The 21454-nt window shown below is 35.7% G+C and overlaps 1 protein-coding gene across 3 annotated transcripts; it reads left to right on the forward strand.

Annotated features, from left to right (window-relative positions):
- The first annotated feature begins 31 nt into the window (after nucleotides 1-31).
- Nucleotides 32-21341, forward strand: COPS2 (COP9 signalosome subunit 2). 3 transcript variants are annotated; one of them, XM_084532916.1, is made up of 13 exons: nucleotides 32-247; nucleotides 8544-8657; nucleotides 9653-9730; nucleotides 10330-10455; nucleotides 11804-11893; nucleotides 12014-12091; nucleotides 12982-13156; nucleotides 14018-14196; nucleotides 14362-14414; nucleotides 16697-16794; nucleotides 18665-18747; nucleotides 19734-19792; nucleotides 20581-21341. In XM_084532916.1, the coding sequence occupies exons 1-13, from the start codon at nucleotides 194-196 to the stop codon at nucleotides 20723-20725; spliced, it is 1332 nt and encodes a 443-aa protein (XP_084389042.1). In that variant the 5' UTR covers nucleotides 32-193; the 3' UTR covers nucleotides 20726-21341. The 3 variants fall into 3 exon arrangements, with proteins under 3 accessions (XP_084389042.1, XP_084389041.1, XP_084389043.1); XM_084532915.1 differs by having other exon boundaries at nucleotides 61-247; nucleotides 11783-11893; XM_084532917.1 differs by lacking the exon at nucleotides 19734-19792 and having other exon boundaries at nucleotides 61-247; nucleotides 11783-11893.
- Nucleotides 21342-21454: the final 113 nt, after the last annotated feature.

The following is a 21454-nucleotide window of genomic DNA, read 5'->3' on the forward strand; positions in this document are numbered from 1 at the left end:
CTGAGGGCCGGTCGCGGGGGAGGGGCAGACACCCGGCGGCGGTGCTGCGCCGTTCGGGCTCCGTGCTTCCCGCGCGCGGGCGGCGGCGGGTTCCGGGGCCGCGCCGTTCCGTGCCGCGCGGCGTTGTGGGAGAAGGGGCCGGCCCCGGCGTCTCCTCCCTGCGCCGGCTCCCGCCGCCCCTCCTGCGGCCAAGATGTCTGACATGGAGGATGATTTCATGTGCGACGACGAGGAGGACTACGACCTGGTAGGGCGCGGGGCTCCGCGGCGGCCTGCGGGGGGCGCGGCGCCGGCCGCAGCACCAGGCCGGCCCCCCCCGGGCCGCCGGGCGCCCTCCTCCGCCCCGCGGCTGCCGGGGGCGGGCGCTGCGCTCGGAGCAGGCCCCGCCGGGCCCCCGCCGCCTGTCCCCAGACGAACGGGGCCGGTGTCGGGTGTCGGGCCCGGCCGGCCCCGGGCCCTTCTGGCCCCCCGCGGGCGTCGGCGGCAAACTGAGGGGAAGCGCGGGGAAGGGAGCGGGGAGCGAGGGGACGCGGCCCGGCAGCTCGGTCCTCGTGTTCAACTTGTGGGGCTTCGGGTGTTAGCGAGGTTTTTGCTCTGCGGGGCTCGGGGTTTCTGTGGCGTGTCTAGTTGTGTTTTCACATCAGGTTTTGCTCTGAGCTCTTGCAGGTAAAAATAAAACGTAAGTGCTGCTTACAGTTAGCAGTAGACAGAGCAATTAGTCCAGGAAAACTGGAGAACATAATGAAATTGGATGTAACAAGTCTCTTCTTAATTATTAAAGCTTTTTTTTTTTTTTTTTTTTTTTATAATTACCAAAGTGATTTCAAGGTGGGTTAATAAACGAAATAGTTGTCCTCTGAAACAAAAAATCTTTTCTGTGCTCTCTGTTCAGTTATAATCCCGTTGCCATAATCATATATTGGGGCTTGAGAGTCTGTTGGTTTTGTTTTTCTGAACTTTGCGTAAGTTCTTAGAACTGACACATTTCTTAAAAACTCCATATAGTCGAGGATTAAGAGTCTATTTCATCTTTTTCACTTGAACTTGTACTCACAGTGCTGCACTCTCACTGAAAACCCCAGCTGCTTGCTTATGGAAGGCTTGTCTTGTAATAAATTATTTGATGACCATTGTTAATTACAAATTAACTTAAAAGACTCACCTGATTTCATTTGAAATACATTCTGGTCAATTTTTTATTATGAACAGCCCAGAATGGCTGGATGACACTGAACACAGAAAGAAAAGGAAAAAGTCTGGTTTTGTTTTTGAGATTCAAGTTCAGATGAGAGTGCTTGGTTGACAGGCATTGTCATATATCTGTGTCAGTATTCCAGGATTAGTCTTGACATAATGCTCCCAATGATCTTCTACTTAACTCCATGAATGAATCCACAGATTTTTATAAACGAGCTTCCTGAAGGAAGTACCCTGAGACCATTAAACATACTTTATGTCAGTTTAATCCAACATCAGTTTCCATTCATTTGTATTAACACTTAAATCCACGTACTGGTATAAAATACTGTGTTTTTTTTTTTTTTTTTTCCATGTGATACAGTCAAAGTAATACTAAACAGCAGAATTCATGTTGAATATACATGTTGTGAGAACTGGACATACAGAGGAATCATTGGAATTACATTTTTCAATATTTAAATGCATATATAAATTTGAATAAGTCAGTGCAACTCCATGCTCAAAATACATTCAGTCAGCTTTCACCCAGAATAATTGCTGGTGTGATGCTTTTTCTTTTTCCTGCGTTAAGTGTTTGCTCCGTTATTGGAAAAACCTTCCTGAAACTTCTTGCTTAGGGCACATGACTGCAGCTAACTCTCGTGGAACATTTTTATTGTCATTTATTGCCTCTAGCCCAGACCTTCCCAAATTTAAAAATACCTCTTGTTAGGAGCATGTTCATTTCTTCTTTTCAGTATGTAAACCTCATCCAGGTAAACCATCAAACAATACTTACACTCCATTGTTAAATAGAACAGATTTTTTTTTTTTGTTTAGTTTGATTTATAACAGATCAAGGAAAGAAACAATTTAAGAATAAAGATAGCAGAACTAGTTTCTACATTCTTGCAATAACAAACCATGATTGTATGATGTTTTCAGATGTACTTCAGACTGTAATTGCAGTGTTCAACAAAATTGTTTTGGAAAATAGTTAAATAAACCTCTTCCGGAGACAGGGCCCAATTTCTTCCTTTCATGTAGATATAAATCTAATTCCATTAACAGAAGACTATAAGGGGATGGTTGGTTCTCAAGTTCAGTGTAAAAGCAGCTGCAGAAGGATGTGGAATGAAAAACTGAGTACAAGACAATACTCAGACAAGTACAGAACTGAAAACAAAGAGCATACCTGAGCGTTGGTAAATGTTTCATAACAAATAGGAAGAGTGGCAGGAATTGCACAATGCACTAATGGATGCAGAAATAGATAGCTATTTTGTCAGGATACAGTACCTTCAAGTGTCCTAGGGTAACTGCTAGCATAAAAATAGTAGTGGGGAAAAAAAGTCCTAAGAAGTTTTTGTTAGTTTTTACTTAAGGTGGTTATGGCTGTGCCTCTTCAAATGTGCTTTTGACCTTCCCATTGAGTACAATCAGTCAGTTATGTTTAGTATGCAAATGTTTTGCATTTGAACTGAAACTCAGCTGATGTTCTGAAAGCCCAGCTCTTTCCCAGCTTCATCATCTTGGATTTTTTTTTATAACCGGAGGAGTTACTACACTGCCTGTTACACAGACCATAGTTTACTGCTTCAGCTTAGTTGTTCACTGAGATAGAAGGCAAGGTTTTTCACATAAATGAATGACCTTAGCCACTCATACAGAAGTTAACTATCTGCTGGAGATCTTTCTATCAGCAACAAAAAACATTTATTTTTATGGGTGGATGAACCTAGCTCACAAGTTACTAATAATATATACTGACAGCTTTGATTATAACACGGATTATTGCACTTTATGCTTCAGTAAACAGAATAATGTTTACTGGTCATTATGAAAGCCACTGAATTTTAATTTCCAGTTTGATGCTGTTAGGTACATTCTGATTTCAGCCCCGGTTCTTTTTACTTGTTTCAGCTTGAGGGTGGAGAGGGAATGACCATTGTAACTACCATTTTTGTTTTCATTCTCAGACAGAGAACCGTGTTTAGAATTGTCTTTGAGACTAAACTCAGCCTTTCTCCAGAAATTGATCCTTGCAAGCAAAATGTTAGCACATTGACAGTTATTGTAATCCCTTGACTTTTTTGTTTTTTTTTTTTTGTTTTAGATACGTAATGAATTTGTGTGTGGCATTCTTAATGAGACGTCTTATTATGCTCATTATTATTATGCTTATTATTCAACTTCAAAATTAATCTGGGGGAAGGTAGCCAAATACTGTTTGCTGAACAACTTGTCTGTTATGTAGTTGTATTATCTTAGTGACTTCAGGAGAAGAGCTTTGTACAATTCGCATGAAGACTTTTCACTTTTCAAGAGCAAAAGTGACATTGCCACAGGTTCATGAGGATCAGCATGGCTCAAATAAGGGCAACATGCTTTCAAATTACTGCGGGGTTCCCTTTTCGTGTTATATCACTATTAAGAAGTACGTGGTCATGCTTTTTATTTCAGGCTATCAGAAAGGCAAAATTGGTTCACTGTTTCTTTCCAACCCTGAGAAACATACTCCATTTCAGAAAGAATTTCTGTATGCTCTCAGACTTGATAAGCAGTCTCATCAGTAAAGAAAGGAAATTTTCCTACTTTATATTGATGCATTTATAATAGATACAATTGAAATTTCATGCAGATAGTTACCTCTTCCAGGGCTTTACATTTCAGTATTGCCATTATTTTTCTTAAATATGTGTAAATATATATTGCAAGCAAGAGAGTGGTAAGGTGGCAAAACCGAGCATTCATAATTATATATTATGTATATATATATATATAAATAATTCATAATTTGCTGGGGAAATACCAAATCAGGCAAATCCAGTTTATGCTCTTCTGTTTCTTTGTTATATTTAATTACATTAGTATGTGACTGAAAAAACATTCAGTGTGCTTTACAGAGGACATGGGATACACAGTTCTCTGAATTCATTACCATTCCATATTTTATATGGATTCAATGTGTGTGTCCTGATACTTTATTTTATGCAATTCTCTTTGGACTCATCCACAAACACAGAATTAATAAAGTTGGGGCTTATTTTCCTCATTACAATAATGTCTCAAAAGGAAGTATCGAGGCAAAAAACATGAGAATAATTAGTACATTCTTTCCAACTGAACATGGATAGGTTTGATGTAAGTTTTGATTATTGTTACTGGAAATATTTTAGAGAGAGATAGTATTTATCACTCTGTTCAGAACAGAGCTCCCTAGGATCTGATATGCAGCTCGGTGTTAAAATTAAGTAAATTAGATGTTAGTTACCCCGACATGGACTCTTAGGATGCCCAGAACTATAGGAGAGCTGTATGATAGTAGTGGGAAGAAAAGGCACTTTTTTCTGATACAGTTTACATGTCATAATACTTTTTTTTTTTTTTTTTTTCCTTTCTGCAGTCTTCTGTCTCATTTCTCTGCATCTTCCAACTTCTGCTTGAGACAATAACACAAAGGCAGAATGCTGCCTTTCTGTGGAACTGCACTGGCCCCACTGCGAATCTCTGGCTTCACAGACTAATTATTCCTGGTGTCAGTAACAGGCTGTTACGAGCCCTAGTGTAAGCCAGCAGGCACTAGATGGCTTGCAGAGGTAGCAGATAGGAGCAGAAGAGTACTGAAGTTCAGAACGTGGAAACAAAAACCAGGACTACCAATGTGTGGCTGAGTAGTTGCAGGCTTGTCACACAAATCACTGTTGTTTTTACCCTCATGGTTTGTCTCGTTTTTTTTTTTCCTCCTTTTTTTGCACTGCGGCGTGGTTGCTTTCTTTTTATTCATCTGCCTGGATACCAGTGGTAAATGCACACAGAAACTGTTATTTGCTTTCTGGCCTGGGGCTTGGGGCCTGTGTGTTTGGTTGGTCACTGCTGGGGACAGTGCCCGTGAGCTGTGTGAAAATAGTGCATGTTCGTTTTAGATGAAATGTTCACAAAATCTAGCTGGCAAGCTAATAGATTAATGTACTGCGCAGTTGTTTTCAGAGTTTTTTCAGTTGGCCTCATTTTGGCATTTTTGTGTTTGGGAAAAAAAAAACAACAACAACAACAACAAACCAAACCCACATCACTAGTGCTCTTGCAAAATATCAGGTCCCTGCTCCAAATCCTAGAGTTAGACCTCCTAAATGCAATGGTTATGAAACAAAGTTAGTTGAAGTAAAATCAAATTTTTACCAGACTTGTTCTCAGAAACAATTGAACTTCACAAAAAAGAATGCTTTGAGTCATCCCAATGGTTGAAATTTGGTAAAATTACCAGCAATTGAAAATGACGGTAATAAGGGCTTTGTTGTTAACAATACTTAGAGGATTAATTTCTACAGAAATAGAACTCTTTGTATTGTGTCTTTTGTGAGGAGCATATCCTCTGCATAGCTACTTTCCCTTTTTATTGAAAAAAGGTTTGCAAAGTAGTTTGCTTGCTGAACAACATATAGAAAGCAAAAGTTCAGGTTATTGCTCCACATGTAATATAGAATTCAGGGAAGTGCTGTAGGCAGGAGAGGAGAATTAACATCTAGTCAAAGGTGGTTTTCACAAAATACTGCTTTCTTTGCTTTTCACTTTATCAGGTTAGTGTGCCACTCTGTTCTGGAATGCCACAATCTGCTGTTAAATGTGGCTGATGGAGTGTTACAGTCTCTGAGTTGACATACCTCTGTCTGTGAGGAGAGGTGCCATGCTTCAAGAGCTTTATGCAATTTCTCTAGCGTTGTGTCCCTGTGTTGGTGGGACTGTTCTCTTAACCCAGCAGGGTGAGCCATCACCCAGGACTTGTGCAGCTAAGATGTAGCACACAGGTGCTTTTCTGTCTGTAAGTTATAATTAAGAGTATTTTTCACTATGCAGAATGCTAGATCTAGGTGGTATAGTTGAGATTTTTAGAGTTACGTCTAGCTATTCAACACAGAGTCTTGTGCGCTTCTATTTTGGTACTGCATTTGCGGGGGAAACGAACTTTCTAGGTGCAAGATGTTGAGTTGGGGAAATTGTTCGGGCAGGAGGCAGGGCAGTTAACAGTAATGAAGAGGATATGTTAGGTGTTCAGGATCTGAATTTATTGTTTAAAGAACTTTTCTGTTTTCAGTAGTAGGAAGGAAATACATCTTTTTCTTAGTTTGAACTTTGAGGAGACAGCTTCACACTTTTCAGTAGCAAGCATTTCAGGAGCAAGCACTGCTTCCAGCAGGAACTCCAGTGTGAATTCTCTTTTAAATTGCAAATGATTCCAGTCCGGGGTCTCTGACCTCTGTTTTTAGGAACATGTGTCATTAAGAAAAGCATGTCTCCAAAGATAGGAAAGGCCTATCTCCCTTACAGCTTTGAGTTACTATCAACATCCTAAAATTGATGTAAGGCAAATAGGCATCAACTAAAAGAAAAACGTAGCTACAAGGATATAAAACGCTTCCTGTGATGAATTTCAAAGTGATTCCGTTAGGAAAAAAATAATCTATAAACTTACACTTATTCTTTATTATGCATTAATATTAGTATGAAAACAGCTTTATGAATATTTAAGTAGCATTAAGAGAAATGATCTGAAAAAGAGCTTCCTGCAGGAGTCCACATCCAGAATCACTGCCAGAGCCAAGATGAAAATTAGATGTTTCTGGCTTCAGCCTCACAGAGCCCATTGCTTCCTAAAAGGAATTAATTTAGTTTGCCTACCTTTTATCTTTAAAAATAGATACTTCTGCCAAAAATATGCTAAACTTCAACAATACAAAATAAACAAGACATCAACTGACCTCACGTACCTTAAATGCAAGGTTGCTTAAGCTTTGGAAGTGGCTGCCTTCCTGAGGTGCCCCATACACTTCCAGCTGTCGACACCCTGTAGGTGTTGCATGGCTCCATCAGTGCTGGATCAATAGGGAAAATAAGCAAACCACAAGGAAAGTCTCCCTGGTGAAATAAGATAGTTGCTTGCTGTTTTCTTTGGAGTTTTCCATATTAAGTATGGGAATGCAGAAAACAGGCTTGTGGCCCTCCCTATGCTTTCCAGACTATTGATGGTTGTGAGTACAAATAAATGCATACGTGAGTACCTTGTCCACATGTAATGAGTGGAAATGTGAGCAATGTGTTCTGAAGGTTGGATCAGTGGCTCAAGGACCATGTTTATTAAAATTTGGGCCAACCGTGAGTTTCCAGAATTAATTTTTCCATTAGAATTTCAGAAGACTAAAGAGCTAATTTAAAACTTCTCTTCTACTGTGGCTTTGAAGAAGGAGTTGGCAATATATGGGTGAGTGAAGGAACAGGTGTGTGTAGATGAAGAAGTACAGGAAAAGAAGAAATGGCAACTTAAAGAAGGGCACCTGAATATTGTTTCTGTTGGTAAAAGGGAAAATTACTGCAATGACAGTAACTTTGGACGTTTAAACAGATTCTGTTAAACAGATCATCTCCTAACAGCTGAGCACTCCGTTGACAGAAGTTGGCTTAAAAATGCAGTGTTGTGAAATATTTTTGATTAGTGTAATAATTCTGAGGCTTACTTGAGATTTGACTTTGTTAGTGGTCCGTGATTGACACACAGCAATAGTCCTTCAACATAAAAAGATAGAATAATTGCTTGTTGGCTTGGGTTTTTTCATCAGAAAAGCCCCAGGGTACTAAAAAATAAAAATAAAAATAAAGGAATGGTAGAAGTTAAGTTCTTTAGTTTATTCGGTGGTAGTGTATGTGAGGGGTAATTGATTAAACTGTTGTGCCAGTGCTCCCAGCCCCCGCTGGAAGTATTAGCATTTTTCCCAATCAGTTTCTGCTGCTCAGCAAAGAAACAGCTGGTGTTACTGTTCGTATTTCCTCAGATGAGTATGGATCTTTAGGATGTAAAAAGGCAGATGAGACATTTGTGGAGGCCTGTTATACCCTCCGCTGCTGAATCATTACTTGTTTGGCAGCTCAGCCAGTGTCTTCGCTGTGGGTAGCAAAGGTCATGTAACAGAGCACCTTTTAGGAGACTAGTGGCCTTCGTGTTTGCTTCTCTCATACAGAAATGGCATATACTATTAGGCATCTGTCCTTATGCAGCAAAATTGGCTGAATTTTAATAATACAGACTGTACTTGTCAGAAAGGCAGTCAGTTCATTAGTTCAGAAACAAATGTGTTGACGGGCAGGTGGTGGTGGATGACAAGGCAGGCCTGGAGATGGAGGAGAGAGAATCATCTCAGGAGTACGTACCTGATACCTGCTTTGAAACTCAAGATTTTAGTATACAGGCTTTCCGTGTCATGCATCTTACTACAGTTTACCTATTTTCAGTGAAATATTAGATGTTCCAAACCTTATTTTCTTCCTGTTTTATAATGTTTGTTTTTTTTTTTTTCCTGTCTTTTATGTAGGAATATTCTGAAGACAGTAATTCTGAACCCAATGTGGATCTGGAAAATCAATACTACAATTCCAAAGCTTTGAAGGAGGATGATCCAAAAGCAGCACTAAGCAGTTTTCAGAAGGTTTTTTTCTTTATATTATCTCTCATTTTTATATTCTGTAGACTGCAAGTATATTCAATACATATTTTTAAATATTTGCTTATGATTTGAGATATTTTCTTTAATTGTAAGAGTAATGTTTATATTTTAACTTGCTAATGTGCTAAGTTTATCAATGGACTACTTGGATTCCTAGCTGACTGCCTTTCAGGATCATGCTTAGGGAGCCATAGGACAATAGGCTAGTCCTATTTTTTACAGAACTGAGTTTTTAATCTTCAGAATTGACTAGGTTAATTAGTCCTAAGTGTGTTTTCATGTGTCAACTATAGAAACTAGATCAAATGTGTTTTAAAATAAAGTGGCATTTTCCTCAGTGTTTTACATAGTGTTTGGGTTGCTATATGAATTCAAAACTTTAAATGAGTAAATACTGAATGACTGTTTCTTTCCTTCATGTCAGTATTAAATTTTTAATGTGCAAACACCATCACAAGAAATCAACACATTAGCTATAACTTTTTAAGGAAAAAAGTTCTGCGTCTTTTGGCTTATTTATAGTGCGTAGCAGTATTTATATACATGATTTCAAAACGAAAAAAACTTATAAAACTTGACTTGACTATGATATTATTGAAGACTGCAACCTAGAAGTCTTCCTGATATGTAAAGAAAGTATAGCAATTCAGAAGTGTTCATTCTTTGAATAATTTAGTTGGGGAGTTGTTTGAGTCATTTTTGGGTGGTGTTAAAACTTTTTCATGCATATATATTCATGGAATGGTGCTAAAGTTTTTAGTGTTTGATGTTAGATAACAACAACAACAAAAAAAGTATTAATAACAAATCACCATCCCTACATCACCTAAGGTATGAAAAATAATAAGATACCTGTCCCTCTCTAACTTCCTCAATAATATTAAGGGAGAGTGGAACTGAAGAACATGGCAGAGTAAAACATTTCTTTTTATGAAATTTTTATAAAGACTGTTTAAAAAAGACTGTTTCTATTTCAGGTTTTGGAGCTTGAAGGTGAAAAAGGAGAATGGGGATTCAAAGCTCTGAAACAGATGATTAAAATAAACTTTAAATTGGTAAGAATTTCCGCTGTCACTTGAGAAGAAATGGTTTAAATACAGATCTGATCCAGAGGTCTTAATTTATTGTTCAAATTTATGGCTATGACATCTAAATCTGCCAGAACTTGTCATTCACATACTTTAATGGCTACTACAGGCATGGCAGAGAGATTTTGTGGCGGTTGCAAATCCAAGGCAAAATGGATGCAAAATACCTGCTGTAGTCAGCTGAGACTCTGAGTGTCTGACGCTCAGCCCGTGCTATCCTCAGGTAGCACACCATTGCAAACTTGAACATTTCTGTATATGTGTACTTCCCCAGAACAAATAAGTGAAAGTACTTTTATGCTACGTATGTGACCATTCCAAAAGGTTTTATAGCCATTTCTATTTTTTTAATAATGATAAATATTTTAAATATCTATTCTATAGAGTCTTGCTTAAGTTAATCCTGATTCTGCTGCTTATGAATAAAGTGCTGATGTAAAAGTTCCTCGCAGCAACCATTACTGCATAGCCTTTCTGTTATGCTTCGTTTTCTGTGTGTGTTCCAAGATGTAACTTATTTTTTCATCATTAAGACAAAAATATAACAGTTTTGTTTTTCTTTATAGACTAACTTTCCTGAAATGATGAACAGATATAAACAGCTATTGACCTACATACGGAGTGCAGTTACAAGGAATTACTCTGAAAAATCCATCAATTCTATTCTTGATTATATCTCTACTTCCAAGCAGGTTAGATCATCAGTTCGTCCATTGGTGGTTTTCCTTTTTGCATTCTTAATTGTGGACTTACTTGTATATATGGTGGTCATGTTTGTTTGTTTTTTGACCTTATTAGAGAGTGTTCACAATATTAATTTTTCATCGTATTCTAACTGTATTTCCCACATCTAATGGTTTCTATGAATATACATAACTTTTTAAAAATTAATCTTTTGGTTCAAGAGGGTTGAATTATTTTTTGGCAGTTTTTATCTGGAATTGTGATGCTAATAAGTAAAGTAAATATTTTTTTAGCATTGTAGCTACACACTAGGTGGCTTTTCAAATATAACTTGCAATTATACAATACTTTTGGGGGGGAAAAACATGAAAAATTTTGCAGTGAGGTGTTGGTGTTAAATATTTTCTTTTGAGTGTGCTGTTCAAGCTGGGTACATGTTTATAGAGAGACATTCCAGCTCCTTTACTTTAGTGCCATGTGCAGATTTACAGAAAACTTACCTAAATTACTACTTTGAAGTAGTACCTGCATATAGAAGATCATTGGTCTTCAGGGATGATTCCTTTGTCATTATCCCAGTCCTTCCTGTCCTGCCACTTAAAAGAAATGGAAGTTGAGTAGATGAAGGATGGTTTACTTTTAAGGTCTAAAGGATTGACTTGGGCTGTTCGTTGTTGACAGAGTTTTTGGTGTGAATGCACTTGGAACCAGACTTGGAGGGAACATCAATTCACATTCATTCATACCTGCAGATGTGCTATTCCAAAAAAAGAATAGTGGCCAGAAACTACTGAATTCTCTGTAGAACCTTTGTTAAAGGTTGCATTCAGCAGTTAGATTTCCATTTTGGATATTGTATTTTAAGCAAAGAAATAGTTTGATGTGCTGAGAGCTTTCTTTCACATGGTGTTGGTAGCTTAGAATGCAGAAGGCATCTTTGTCTATTTCTCTTCATAAATTTATTTTCTACATGATATGTAGATTACTATTTTTTTTATTATTTTATTTTATTTTATTTTTTTTAAGTAGCAGCAGTGCCCATTAATGTTTGTCTTTAGTTACACAATGTAAGAATTTTATTATGTAAGACTGGCTTCTGTAAGGTAGCTTTCATTTTGAACTAGCATGAAGGATGATTGCAAATCTTAAAATGTGAATGCTTTTTAATATCTATTTAATATAAGGAAAGGAAATTTTCTTAGTGTTGTTACTTATGCTCTTTTTACATTTTAATAAAATGCAGATACCTTTCTTGTTTTGAAGTTCAAGCATGCACATTTAGTTTGTTCAGATTGACATTATTAACAGGTACAAATTTGCTGTTTACAATTATAGAATTCTGATTTTTTATGTCAGATGGATTTGCTTCAGGAATTTTATGAAACAACACTTGAAGCTCTGAAAGATGCTAAGAACGATAGATTGTGGTTTAAGACAAATACAAAGGTAAAATATATAACTCATTTTTTGCTTTGCTTTGTGACACCTTCAGCTAAATTTAATAAACAATAATTATGAAATCTTAGTAGATCTTAGTACTTGAACTTTTTTTTTTTTTAATTACAGCTTGGCAAATTATATTTAGAACGAGAAGAATATGGAAAGTTACAAAAGATTTTGCGCCAGCTGCATCAGTCATGCCAGGTACCTTTATACTCTAATCACTGTAGCTTTGTAAACAGCATTGATTTTGTTACATCAGTTGTTGGCCTTTGAGGCATGTTGTTGAGCTTTTTTAGTATAGAGGAAAGAAATGTTATACTTGCTTTATTTTTCTGTTTGTTAACATGAATGAAATGTGATTTGAAAGATGTTTTATTCCTTACTTAAGGATGACTTTAAAAAATAATTCATAACTATTGATTAAGTTTCATCTTGGCCATGTACGGAAAGGATAAGCACATACAAATAATCTAAAATTGTAGATGTTTAGTTTAAAATATAGCAAAGATTCCAAATGAGCGTTACTGCAAACTGAAGCTACAGTTATTATTTTCCAAGGTGGAAGGGAAAAAAATAGCTGTGCAGCCTGCTGTGCCCTGTGCCTGTTTGTGCCCCCGTTTTTTCCTCCACCATGGAAAAAGGGTTAAAAATATCTGGGAATTGTTTCTGTCATAGGCAGTAGAATAGTTGTATGTATCACACACACACACACTATATATAAAATATATATAGGTTTGTCTGTATAAGTCATTTTGTTTGTATACTGAGAGAGTGTGGGTTTTTTTGGTGTTTTGTTTTAAGGAGAGTGGAAGAGAATAAAGAACAAAGTTCTTAAAGTTGTTTTAAGGCAAACAATTAAACAAAAATACTGACTTTATTAAAGAAAGGGCTTGAGAATTTGGCCTACTGCAAGTGGCTGGAGTATTATGTTTTGTGTTTTATATTTATATCAAAATTTAAAGTTTTCAGGCAAATCCTTATTTTTGATAGGAAATTAGTGAGAGTATTTGGTAATGCATTTTCTGTCAGTGTAAAACTGAAATCACTGTTCTCTTAAAATTTCACAGTATTTATTACTTAATCTATCCTAGACTGATGATGGGGAAGATGATCTAAAAAAAGGTACTCAACTATTGGAAATCTATGCTTTGGAAATTCAAATGTATACAGCACAGAAAAATAACAAAAAACTTAAAGCACTATATGAACAGTCATTGCACATCAAGTCAGCCATTCCTCATCCGCTGATCATGGGAGTTATCAGAGGCAAGTTAATCTTGTATCTTTCATTTAATTTGTTGTATATTAGCTTAATGCAAATCTGATAATTAATGTTTTTTTCAGTTTCAACTAGAAAGACAAAGGATCTTGTAGGTTCATAGGCAGACAAACCCTATGGGAATAAGGGACTACAAATGCTGAGACTATGGGATTGTTGCTGCTCTGGTGCCCAAGTACCAGATACATTGCTCAGCCAGACAGAACAGTTGGCTACATATAGTGCAGGAGAGAAGCAACAGAAAACGTGGGGAAGACCTGAGCTGTTTGACTCCATGGCAGGCACCAAAGGATAAATGCACAAGGCTTGACAGGCTGCTCGTGGAAGGGACTGCTATTTCTGTAGTCCCCTTTTGTAAATGTGTGCCATCATCTTACTCTGGTATAGGTACTTGCAGTAGTTGGTGCTTCAAAAATAAAAGGAAATGAAGAGTGTTTCTCAATTTTTATGTATAATTTTGTTCAATATTTTGGGAAAATTCCATAAATATAGGAAGCACGTTGCCCTTAAAATCAAGGTAGATTCCATTATATTTTTTTTTTTTTTTTACAGTATTTTAACATAAGGTTAAAATAATTACTGGCTGTGAGGATTAGTGTTCTTTTACATTTATAGTGTGGGTTGGGCTTTATTTTTTTTTCTTCTTTGGAAAAGGTTTGTTGAAATGGCAATGCTGTATGTGAAGGCCCTAGTGCTTTTTTTTTCCTAGTAATTTTAGAGAATGAAAAGACTCCCAAAAATATTTCAGTGATCTATTTAGAAGTAGCATGGAACTTTTTAGTACAATTATTGTAGTCAGCAACAAGCACGCAATGTTCTTTTTCTCTTCATCTGTGTTTTCTTTTCAGAATGTGGAGGCAAAATGCACTTAAGAGAAGGAGAGTTTGAAAAGGCACATACTGATTTTTTTGAAGCATTCAAGAATTATGATGAATCAGGGAGCCCCAGAAGAACCACTTGCTTAAAATATTTGGTCTTAGCAAACATGCTGATGAAATCTGGAATAAATCCGTTTGATTCTCAGGAGGTACTTTTAGAGATATGATTAAGTCAATTAGACATATTGTCCTATTTTTGTCCTTTTTTTTTTTTTTTTGTCTTTGCTGAGTTGATAGGGATGTTACTCTAAATATGATAACAGAAAAAAATATTTTAAATCTGAACATTGTATCATGCTTTCTGTTCTTTGTAGGCTAAACCATACAAAAATGATCCAGAGATTCTAGCAATGACGAATTTAGTAAGGTAAGATTTTTATTTGGGGGTGGGGGGCGAGGCTGGGGAGGAGAGAACTGTAGTGTCCACACCGGGAATGGAATATTTTTAGAGGTGGTCTTCTCTGCACAATAAACACTTCTTTCTTTTTTTTTTTTATGTATAAATATGGGGAAAATATTTGTGGATTGGTTGTTTTTTTTTTTATTTACCATGACATATCTAAGTATCTGTACTGTACCAGAAACATGCTGTTATCCTCTACTACGATGTGCAATCACAAAACTCATTTTTTTCCTTAAAGATAGTTGCGTTACCTAATACTGCAACTGCACTTTCAGCTTTGGCAGATTAGATTAGAGAAACTGAAGTGATTGATAGCTCATACTAAAGATAATAGAATAATTGAATGTACGGATATTTCACAATTACTAAAGGGGGTTCATAATTTAGGAATATGAAATGAATTTCTCAGGTGTTCTCCAGCATCCTTCAAATACACATAAATATCAAAAGAATGTTTCATTACCTCTTTGAGGCAACTGTGAAGTGAGGACTTTTAGGGTATTAAGATCATCAGACGAAATAAATGGAACTGAGGTAGTCTTTCTATATCGTGCTATGAAGCTAACCTGTTCCATCCACTCTACCCACCTTTGCTTTATCAAGTTAAAAAAAAAAAATTAACAAAACATAGGAGAACTTTATACCTTTTCATTGTGTAAGAAGTAACGTGCTTGCATTTTAAAATACACGGTCAATGTCAGGTTGGAATGAACCTTGCTGTGATATGTGATATACAATGGTGCTGCACCATTGTATACGTACAAATCGTTTTTGAAAGTTTATTCATTATTGACATAATAAACTGCCAAATTGTTTACTCATCATTAAGGGAATATTTCCACTTCAGACTTGTCTATTTCACTTTTATAGTTTCCTGTGAATTTGAGGCATAAGGAACTCGAGGTGGCCTTACCCAATCTGATTTTATTCATATTTCCTAATTTATAACTTTTATCTTGACATTTGAGTATAACTGCTGCTTTAAAGTTAATAATACAATTAAAGTGGTGCAAAGAAGAAATATGCAGGAGATAAAAGCAATTACAAAGATTCCAATTGTGTTTTTCATTCTTCTTATATTCTACATTGGGAACTTGAATGTGTTACATACGGTATAAAAGAGACTTCTGGAATAAACAGTAACATATACTTAACTGAGATTCTATTTAATTGTGAAGTACAGTTAATGGTTTCATGTGATAGAATGTCGTACACTCATGTGACTACGTTTATAAATTCTTCAAGTTCTGCCTTAAACTTAACTGGTCTTTTTCTTTCCCCTTTAACTGATAATCAGGGATTACTTTTTTTTTTTTTTTTTTTTTTTGGCCAATTTGTACAATTGAAAATATACAGGGACCATAACAGCAAAATAGATGTTGCTTTTAAAGTGTTTTATCTTACTATTAAGCAAAAACTGAAAACATGTATTGACCAGTACATCTTTGAGGTTAAATACTGTTAGCCAGTAGCTTAGTATAACTAAGCCTGGAAGTTTGATTGGTGAGTAGATAGTCCCTATTACAGCTGACAATTCCGCTAAGAAAAGATAATAGATGGGAATTTTAAGACTGTTATATTTGAAGAAAATGGCTTTGTTTCAGTGGTTACAGCTCTTACCATTAAATGATGTCAAGGTACCACTACTGAACAATAACTGGTGTCTAAACTACCTTTGTTTAGTCACCTTTTCTCAGATAACAGTTGAGCAATTAAACTGAAAATACACTATAAATAAAAATCGAAGCAGTAATAGGCCAAAATTACCGATGGTTAATCCTGGAAGTCAGGCGTTTCTTCCATCTTCCAATATTTTCAGAATTCAGATTAAGACATTCTAGAAAGAACAACACCTCCCGTGAAATCTTTTTACCTCTTATTTTCTACATAAAATAGGGCTTCATGAAGCCAAAATAGAAGTAATACTGTCCAAAACTGGCTGGGCTTAGGGTTATTTTAATTTTTAATTTTTTTTTGTACAAGGATTTGGAAAACAGAGCACACTTGCAGAAGAACTCAATATTCTTACTATAGTTTTGTAAATGTTACCAAAAATTGGAACTGGAGAAAGGTCATTTCTGTGGCATCTCAACTTGAAATAGCTTTTCTTTACACAGATTCTGAATATAATTATTTATCACCAACACTAAATAACTTAATATAGATTTTTACAAGATGCAGAATGAAGTCTTACGAGTCTGGTTTTAATTTTAAAGACAGTAATTCAGTCTCCCATTTTTCTGAAGTGCCTATCAGAACAACGACATCGCTGAATTTGAGAAGATTCTAAAAACAAATCACAGCAACATCATGGATGATCCCTTCATAAGGGAGCACATTGAAGGTATTTTTGCAGGCTATTTTAATCCTTTTTTCACTGCTTGGTAAGATATTTTCTCTTTGGCAGAATGGGAATTCTTTGTGATTCTGCTATTTTGCTTGCAGACAATTACTGCTTATGCCCATACTGCTTATGGACAATTCCTTTACTGTTTCCAATTTCAAGTTGGTCATGGCCAACAGGCATACAGAGGAATGTTAAGAATTGCAGGAATAATGAATAAACTTCTAGCAAGAGAGGATATTCTAAGATAATATCTACAGTGGTTTTAGGCACTGAATATTTTGAGGTGTGTCCACCCTCATTTATAAAGAATTAAGTGACAGCAACCCTTAGTTGTAAAGGCTGTGTCAGTCTTAACAGTTAGATGTTCACTAGTTGATAAGGGAAATTTTCTGCTGCAGATGAAAGATATAACATGTAGACAATGTAATGAAAGTTGGATTAATAAATGTGTAGCAACAAAATATGTATATATACGTTAGAAGGTATTGTTACATAATTCTAATGTATATGTTGAAAACAGTGGTTGGATTTATAATACCTATACTTAATAAAATGGGAACACACTAAAACCTGCCCATCCATTTCATTGCTATGACAAAATAAAATTATCCACAGCACTTAGGTAAGTACTAGTATCTTACACTAGTATGTAAGAGAGAATGTAAAAGTCTCTCTACTTGAATACAGCGTTCATTTTTCAAGTAACTACTGTTTTCATCAAGAGTAGGACTTATTGTGGAATTGCCAGATCAGTTGGATAGCTACACGAAAAGAGTTAAATCCAGAGACCTGGTTTTCTTATGCTTCTTGTTTGTAAAAGAGAGCACAGCAAACAGCAGGGGAAACTAAATATAATCCCTCTACTGCTGTTACATGTCAACTGCTGGTAAGCTTCAAAGTCTTGTAGGGAAACTCAGTAAGATTAGAGAGATGGATTCTTAAAGAAGGGAGTATAACAGAACTGGAAAGCAAGAAAAGGAGGACAGTTGAATTAAAGGGCAAGGGAACTTGAATTTCACCCCTTCTATGACAATGGTCTGCAGGGGAAAAAAAAAAAAAAAAAACGCTCCTCTTTTTCAATCTGTAGTGATACATAGTGCATGTTTATGTTTGTGATGCTTACATACCTTGTGTTGTTGTTTAATCTCTTATATTGAGATGTTATATTGAGATGCATAATCTGGTCTTCAGTATTATTTTTCATTATATAAACAGTACTTGCGTAACTGGTTAGGTAAAAATGGATTTAGCTTTTTTTCTATTAATTTACAATGGTAATTCATGCTTTCATTTTATACAAAATTATTTTAATGTAAAAATTACTAAAACAATAGCTGCAATACCATACCTAACCAAAAGCAGTCACTTTATGAAGGCTCTGTTTTTATCATTCTTCTGTTCCTCATTGTAATTATGCCATTAGGCTCTGACCTTTATCTTACAATATTAATACTTCTCATGAAGTTAAATGCATGCAGGCTTAAATTTCAGAGCCTTAAGAATACCTCTTTTTGCTTTAGTACAGTGCAAGCGTTACAGCCATAAATTAGAGGGACAGATGTACCATGTAGTAACCTTCATGACTTAGGCAATTAATTTGAATCATTAAAGTTTTTACTAGGGAATACATTGCTCTCTGTTTGAACAATTTTCAGCTTTATCTATCCATCATCAGAGTTGTGTATTGCCATACTGTCCCTGAAGGAAAGAGGATCTCTATTTTGTTGTGTTTCTCCACCTCACTAAATTTGACAGTACCTACGACCTAAAAAGATCTTGGTATTTAGGATATCCTTCTATAAGGAGCTGTATTGCACCCTTACTTAAATGCCATTGTTTTTACAGTTTTGTTTTTCTTTTTTTACAGAGCTTTTGCGAAACATCAGAACACAAGTGCTTATAAAATTAATTAAGCCTTACACAAGAATACATATTCCTTTTATTTCTAAGGTATGTATTAGTGGAGCCTTACATTTGCTTAAGTAAATGATTAATTATGAATAAAAGTTCTTAAATAAATACAGTGGTTCCAGAAATAGAACATCTAAAATATAATCTAAACTGTAACATTGTACTGATGCAGTCCTGGCAGCTTTGCAGTGTGAAAATGTAAATTTAAGGCATCTTCCAAATGCTTTTTATAATATGCACTGTGACATATTTCTTAAAAACTCAATTACCATACTCTACTTGGTGTAGAAAAAGACTTTTCTGAAGAAAAGTATAAAAAGTGAAAATAAATTCTATTGATATAAAAATCCAAATGTTAATCTCGTGTTCAAAAGATGTTTTCATATGTCTGTATTTTAAGACTATAAGACTAGAACTACTGATTTCATTCTCTAATCTGGAAGGAGCAAAAGAAATAACTGACAATAGATGTACGTTTCCATCTCCTGTGAGACTGATTTTTCTCAGACTTTGTCTGATTTTTCTTGCAAAAATTCACAGCATTCCAAAATATCTCATGAAATATGAAATAAACCTGATAGTTATGTTTAACTTGCAAAAGCATAATATCCTTTCAGAACTTTTTCATTTCCAGAATTTACTTGAGCAAAAGATCCATTTAGCTCTCTAAATGGTTTTGAGCATAGGCTAATTCTTTTCCGATGGTTATTGCCTTATTTCATCTTGCGGTGTGTTTTTGTTTTGTTCGTTTGTTTTAAATACAGTCAGCAAAGGGACTGTTTTCTGGAGCTTCCAAAAATGTTGCTTTAGCCTCCTCAGCCTTATCTGAGAGGTTACTTTCTCTTGATCATTGGCCATATATACTTTGGGTGGAGTTCTTCTGCTTGACAGATCATTATTGAATTAATTCTTTCAAACATTAAGAAACATACGTCAAAATAAATTCTACATAAGAAAATAAAGACTGGAAGGATTTAATTTTGCAAACCAGAATACCAACACAATGAGATTTCTTTTTATTTTAGGAGTTAAACATAGATGTAGCTGATGTGGAAAGCTTGCTTGTGCAGTGCATATTGGATAAGTATGTACTTTCTTCTTGTTTACTGATCTTTGGTTACTTTAAAATAATTAAAGAATATTATAAACAACAAAGTATTTCTGTGCTTTATGACAATATTGTTTGACTCTAAAACCAAAAAGTAATGATTTTGACTATTATTTGCTTGGCAATAAAGCAATAAAGTATATTTGTAAGATGTGAGCCAAGAGAATTAATTATATACAGAGATTGAGTAGCTTGTTTTTTTTACTATAATTTTAAATTACACGAGAAATTACTTGCATTGTAATGAGATTATGAAAATGATATATTCTTAGTAAATGCTGCTTATACCCATCTATATTTTCAAGTATACTTTCAAGCTGATAATTTTTTTTAGTAGTCTGTTCTCCGTGACTGGAAGAGCTCACCTACAATTTGTAAAATCTTTTTTTGGAAGGTAGCTTGTTACATCTACTAGGAAAATACTATCCATATATGGGTTCGTATTTTAATTTCTTTGTATATGAATCGCCATAATTTGTGATGCCATGTCATTGAAGAACTGTTTACGTCATATTGCTTCAGACTTAATATGTGGGTCATGGCTTAGGCAAGTAAGATACACATTGCGCAATGAATTAGTTAAATTGGTTTCTAAATGGGCTGACAACTATAAAAGGCATTACTACACGGGATAGTTGAACTCTGAAATGGACACTGTCTCTCTCTCTTATGTAAGAAGACCTCTTATTTTACCTTTTGATTATTGTTTGCTCCTATTTTCATGTGCATTAAAGATTTATAGATATTTATTCATTTCCTTTTAGCACTATACATGGCCGAATTGATCAAGTCAACCAGCTCTTAGAACTGGATCATCAGAAGAGAGGTGGTGCACGGTATACTGCGTTAGATAAATGGACCAACCAACTAAATTCTCTCAACCAGGCTGTAGTCAGCAAGCTGGCCTAACAGAAAACAAGCTTTCACAAATGTACTTAAGGCAACAGTGCAGTGATGTAAACCTTAAAAGAACTGGGAATGGCAAAACTACTGTCGGTTGGTGTGCCCTGAAATTATTGGAGTTACGGCAGAAGTGCTTTTTTGATCAGCTGGTTTGTGTTTTGCTGCTGCATTTATCCCAAGAAAAAAAAAAAACAGCTTTAATCTCCAGAAGAAAACCAAAATGCCACGGGATTTATGCTGTGTTGACATCTTGCCCTAAACACACAACATCCTAATAATTTGTCAAAGGGCAATTAATGACCAGAGAGAAGATTTTTGTCATGATTTTAAAAACACTGACATGTTACTGTTGGTTAAATTTAAACATGTTTTACCTGCAGAAATTCTCTCACAGAAATAACCTGCAATAACTTGAAATGCATACCCTATTGAACACTTCCTTTTCTCATGTATAAATTGAAATGTTTGCTGCATTTTGCAAAATGTCAGTTCTCCAAAAATGTGTCCATATATTTCTGTACCTGCAGTGTAGTAAAGGTTTAGAAGAAACCCCATAATTATAGTGGCATACTGTCACTTAGGTTTCAAGCAGCAAAATAAACAGTGCAGTTCAGAAATTGTACAGTTTATTTCTTGACGTGCTTTCATTATACTTGATTTTTACTTTATTTTATTTTTAAAAGAAGATAGGGATTACTTCATTCTCACCTCACATATGAAGGACAATAAGGAGAT

This window comes from Aythya ferina (assembly GCF_964211825.1).
Source record: "Aythya ferina genome assembly, chromosome: 11".
Taxonomy (NCBI): Eukaryota; Metazoa; Chordata; class Aves; order Anseriformes; family Anatidae; genus Aythya; species Aythya ferina.

Coding starts and splice junctions, on each gene's coding strand:
- COPS2 (XM_084532915.1), top strand. CDS start 194: ATGTCTGACATGGAGGATGATTTCATGTGCGACGACGAGGAGGACTAC. Junction 12,092..12,981: donor AGCTGCATCAGTCATGCCAG/GTACCTTTATAC, acceptor AATCTATCCTAG/ACTGATGATGGGGAAGATGA. Junction 16,795..18,664: donor CATAAGGGAGCACATTGAAG/GTATTTTTGCAG, acceptor CTTTTTTTACAG/AGCTTTTGCGAAACATCAGA.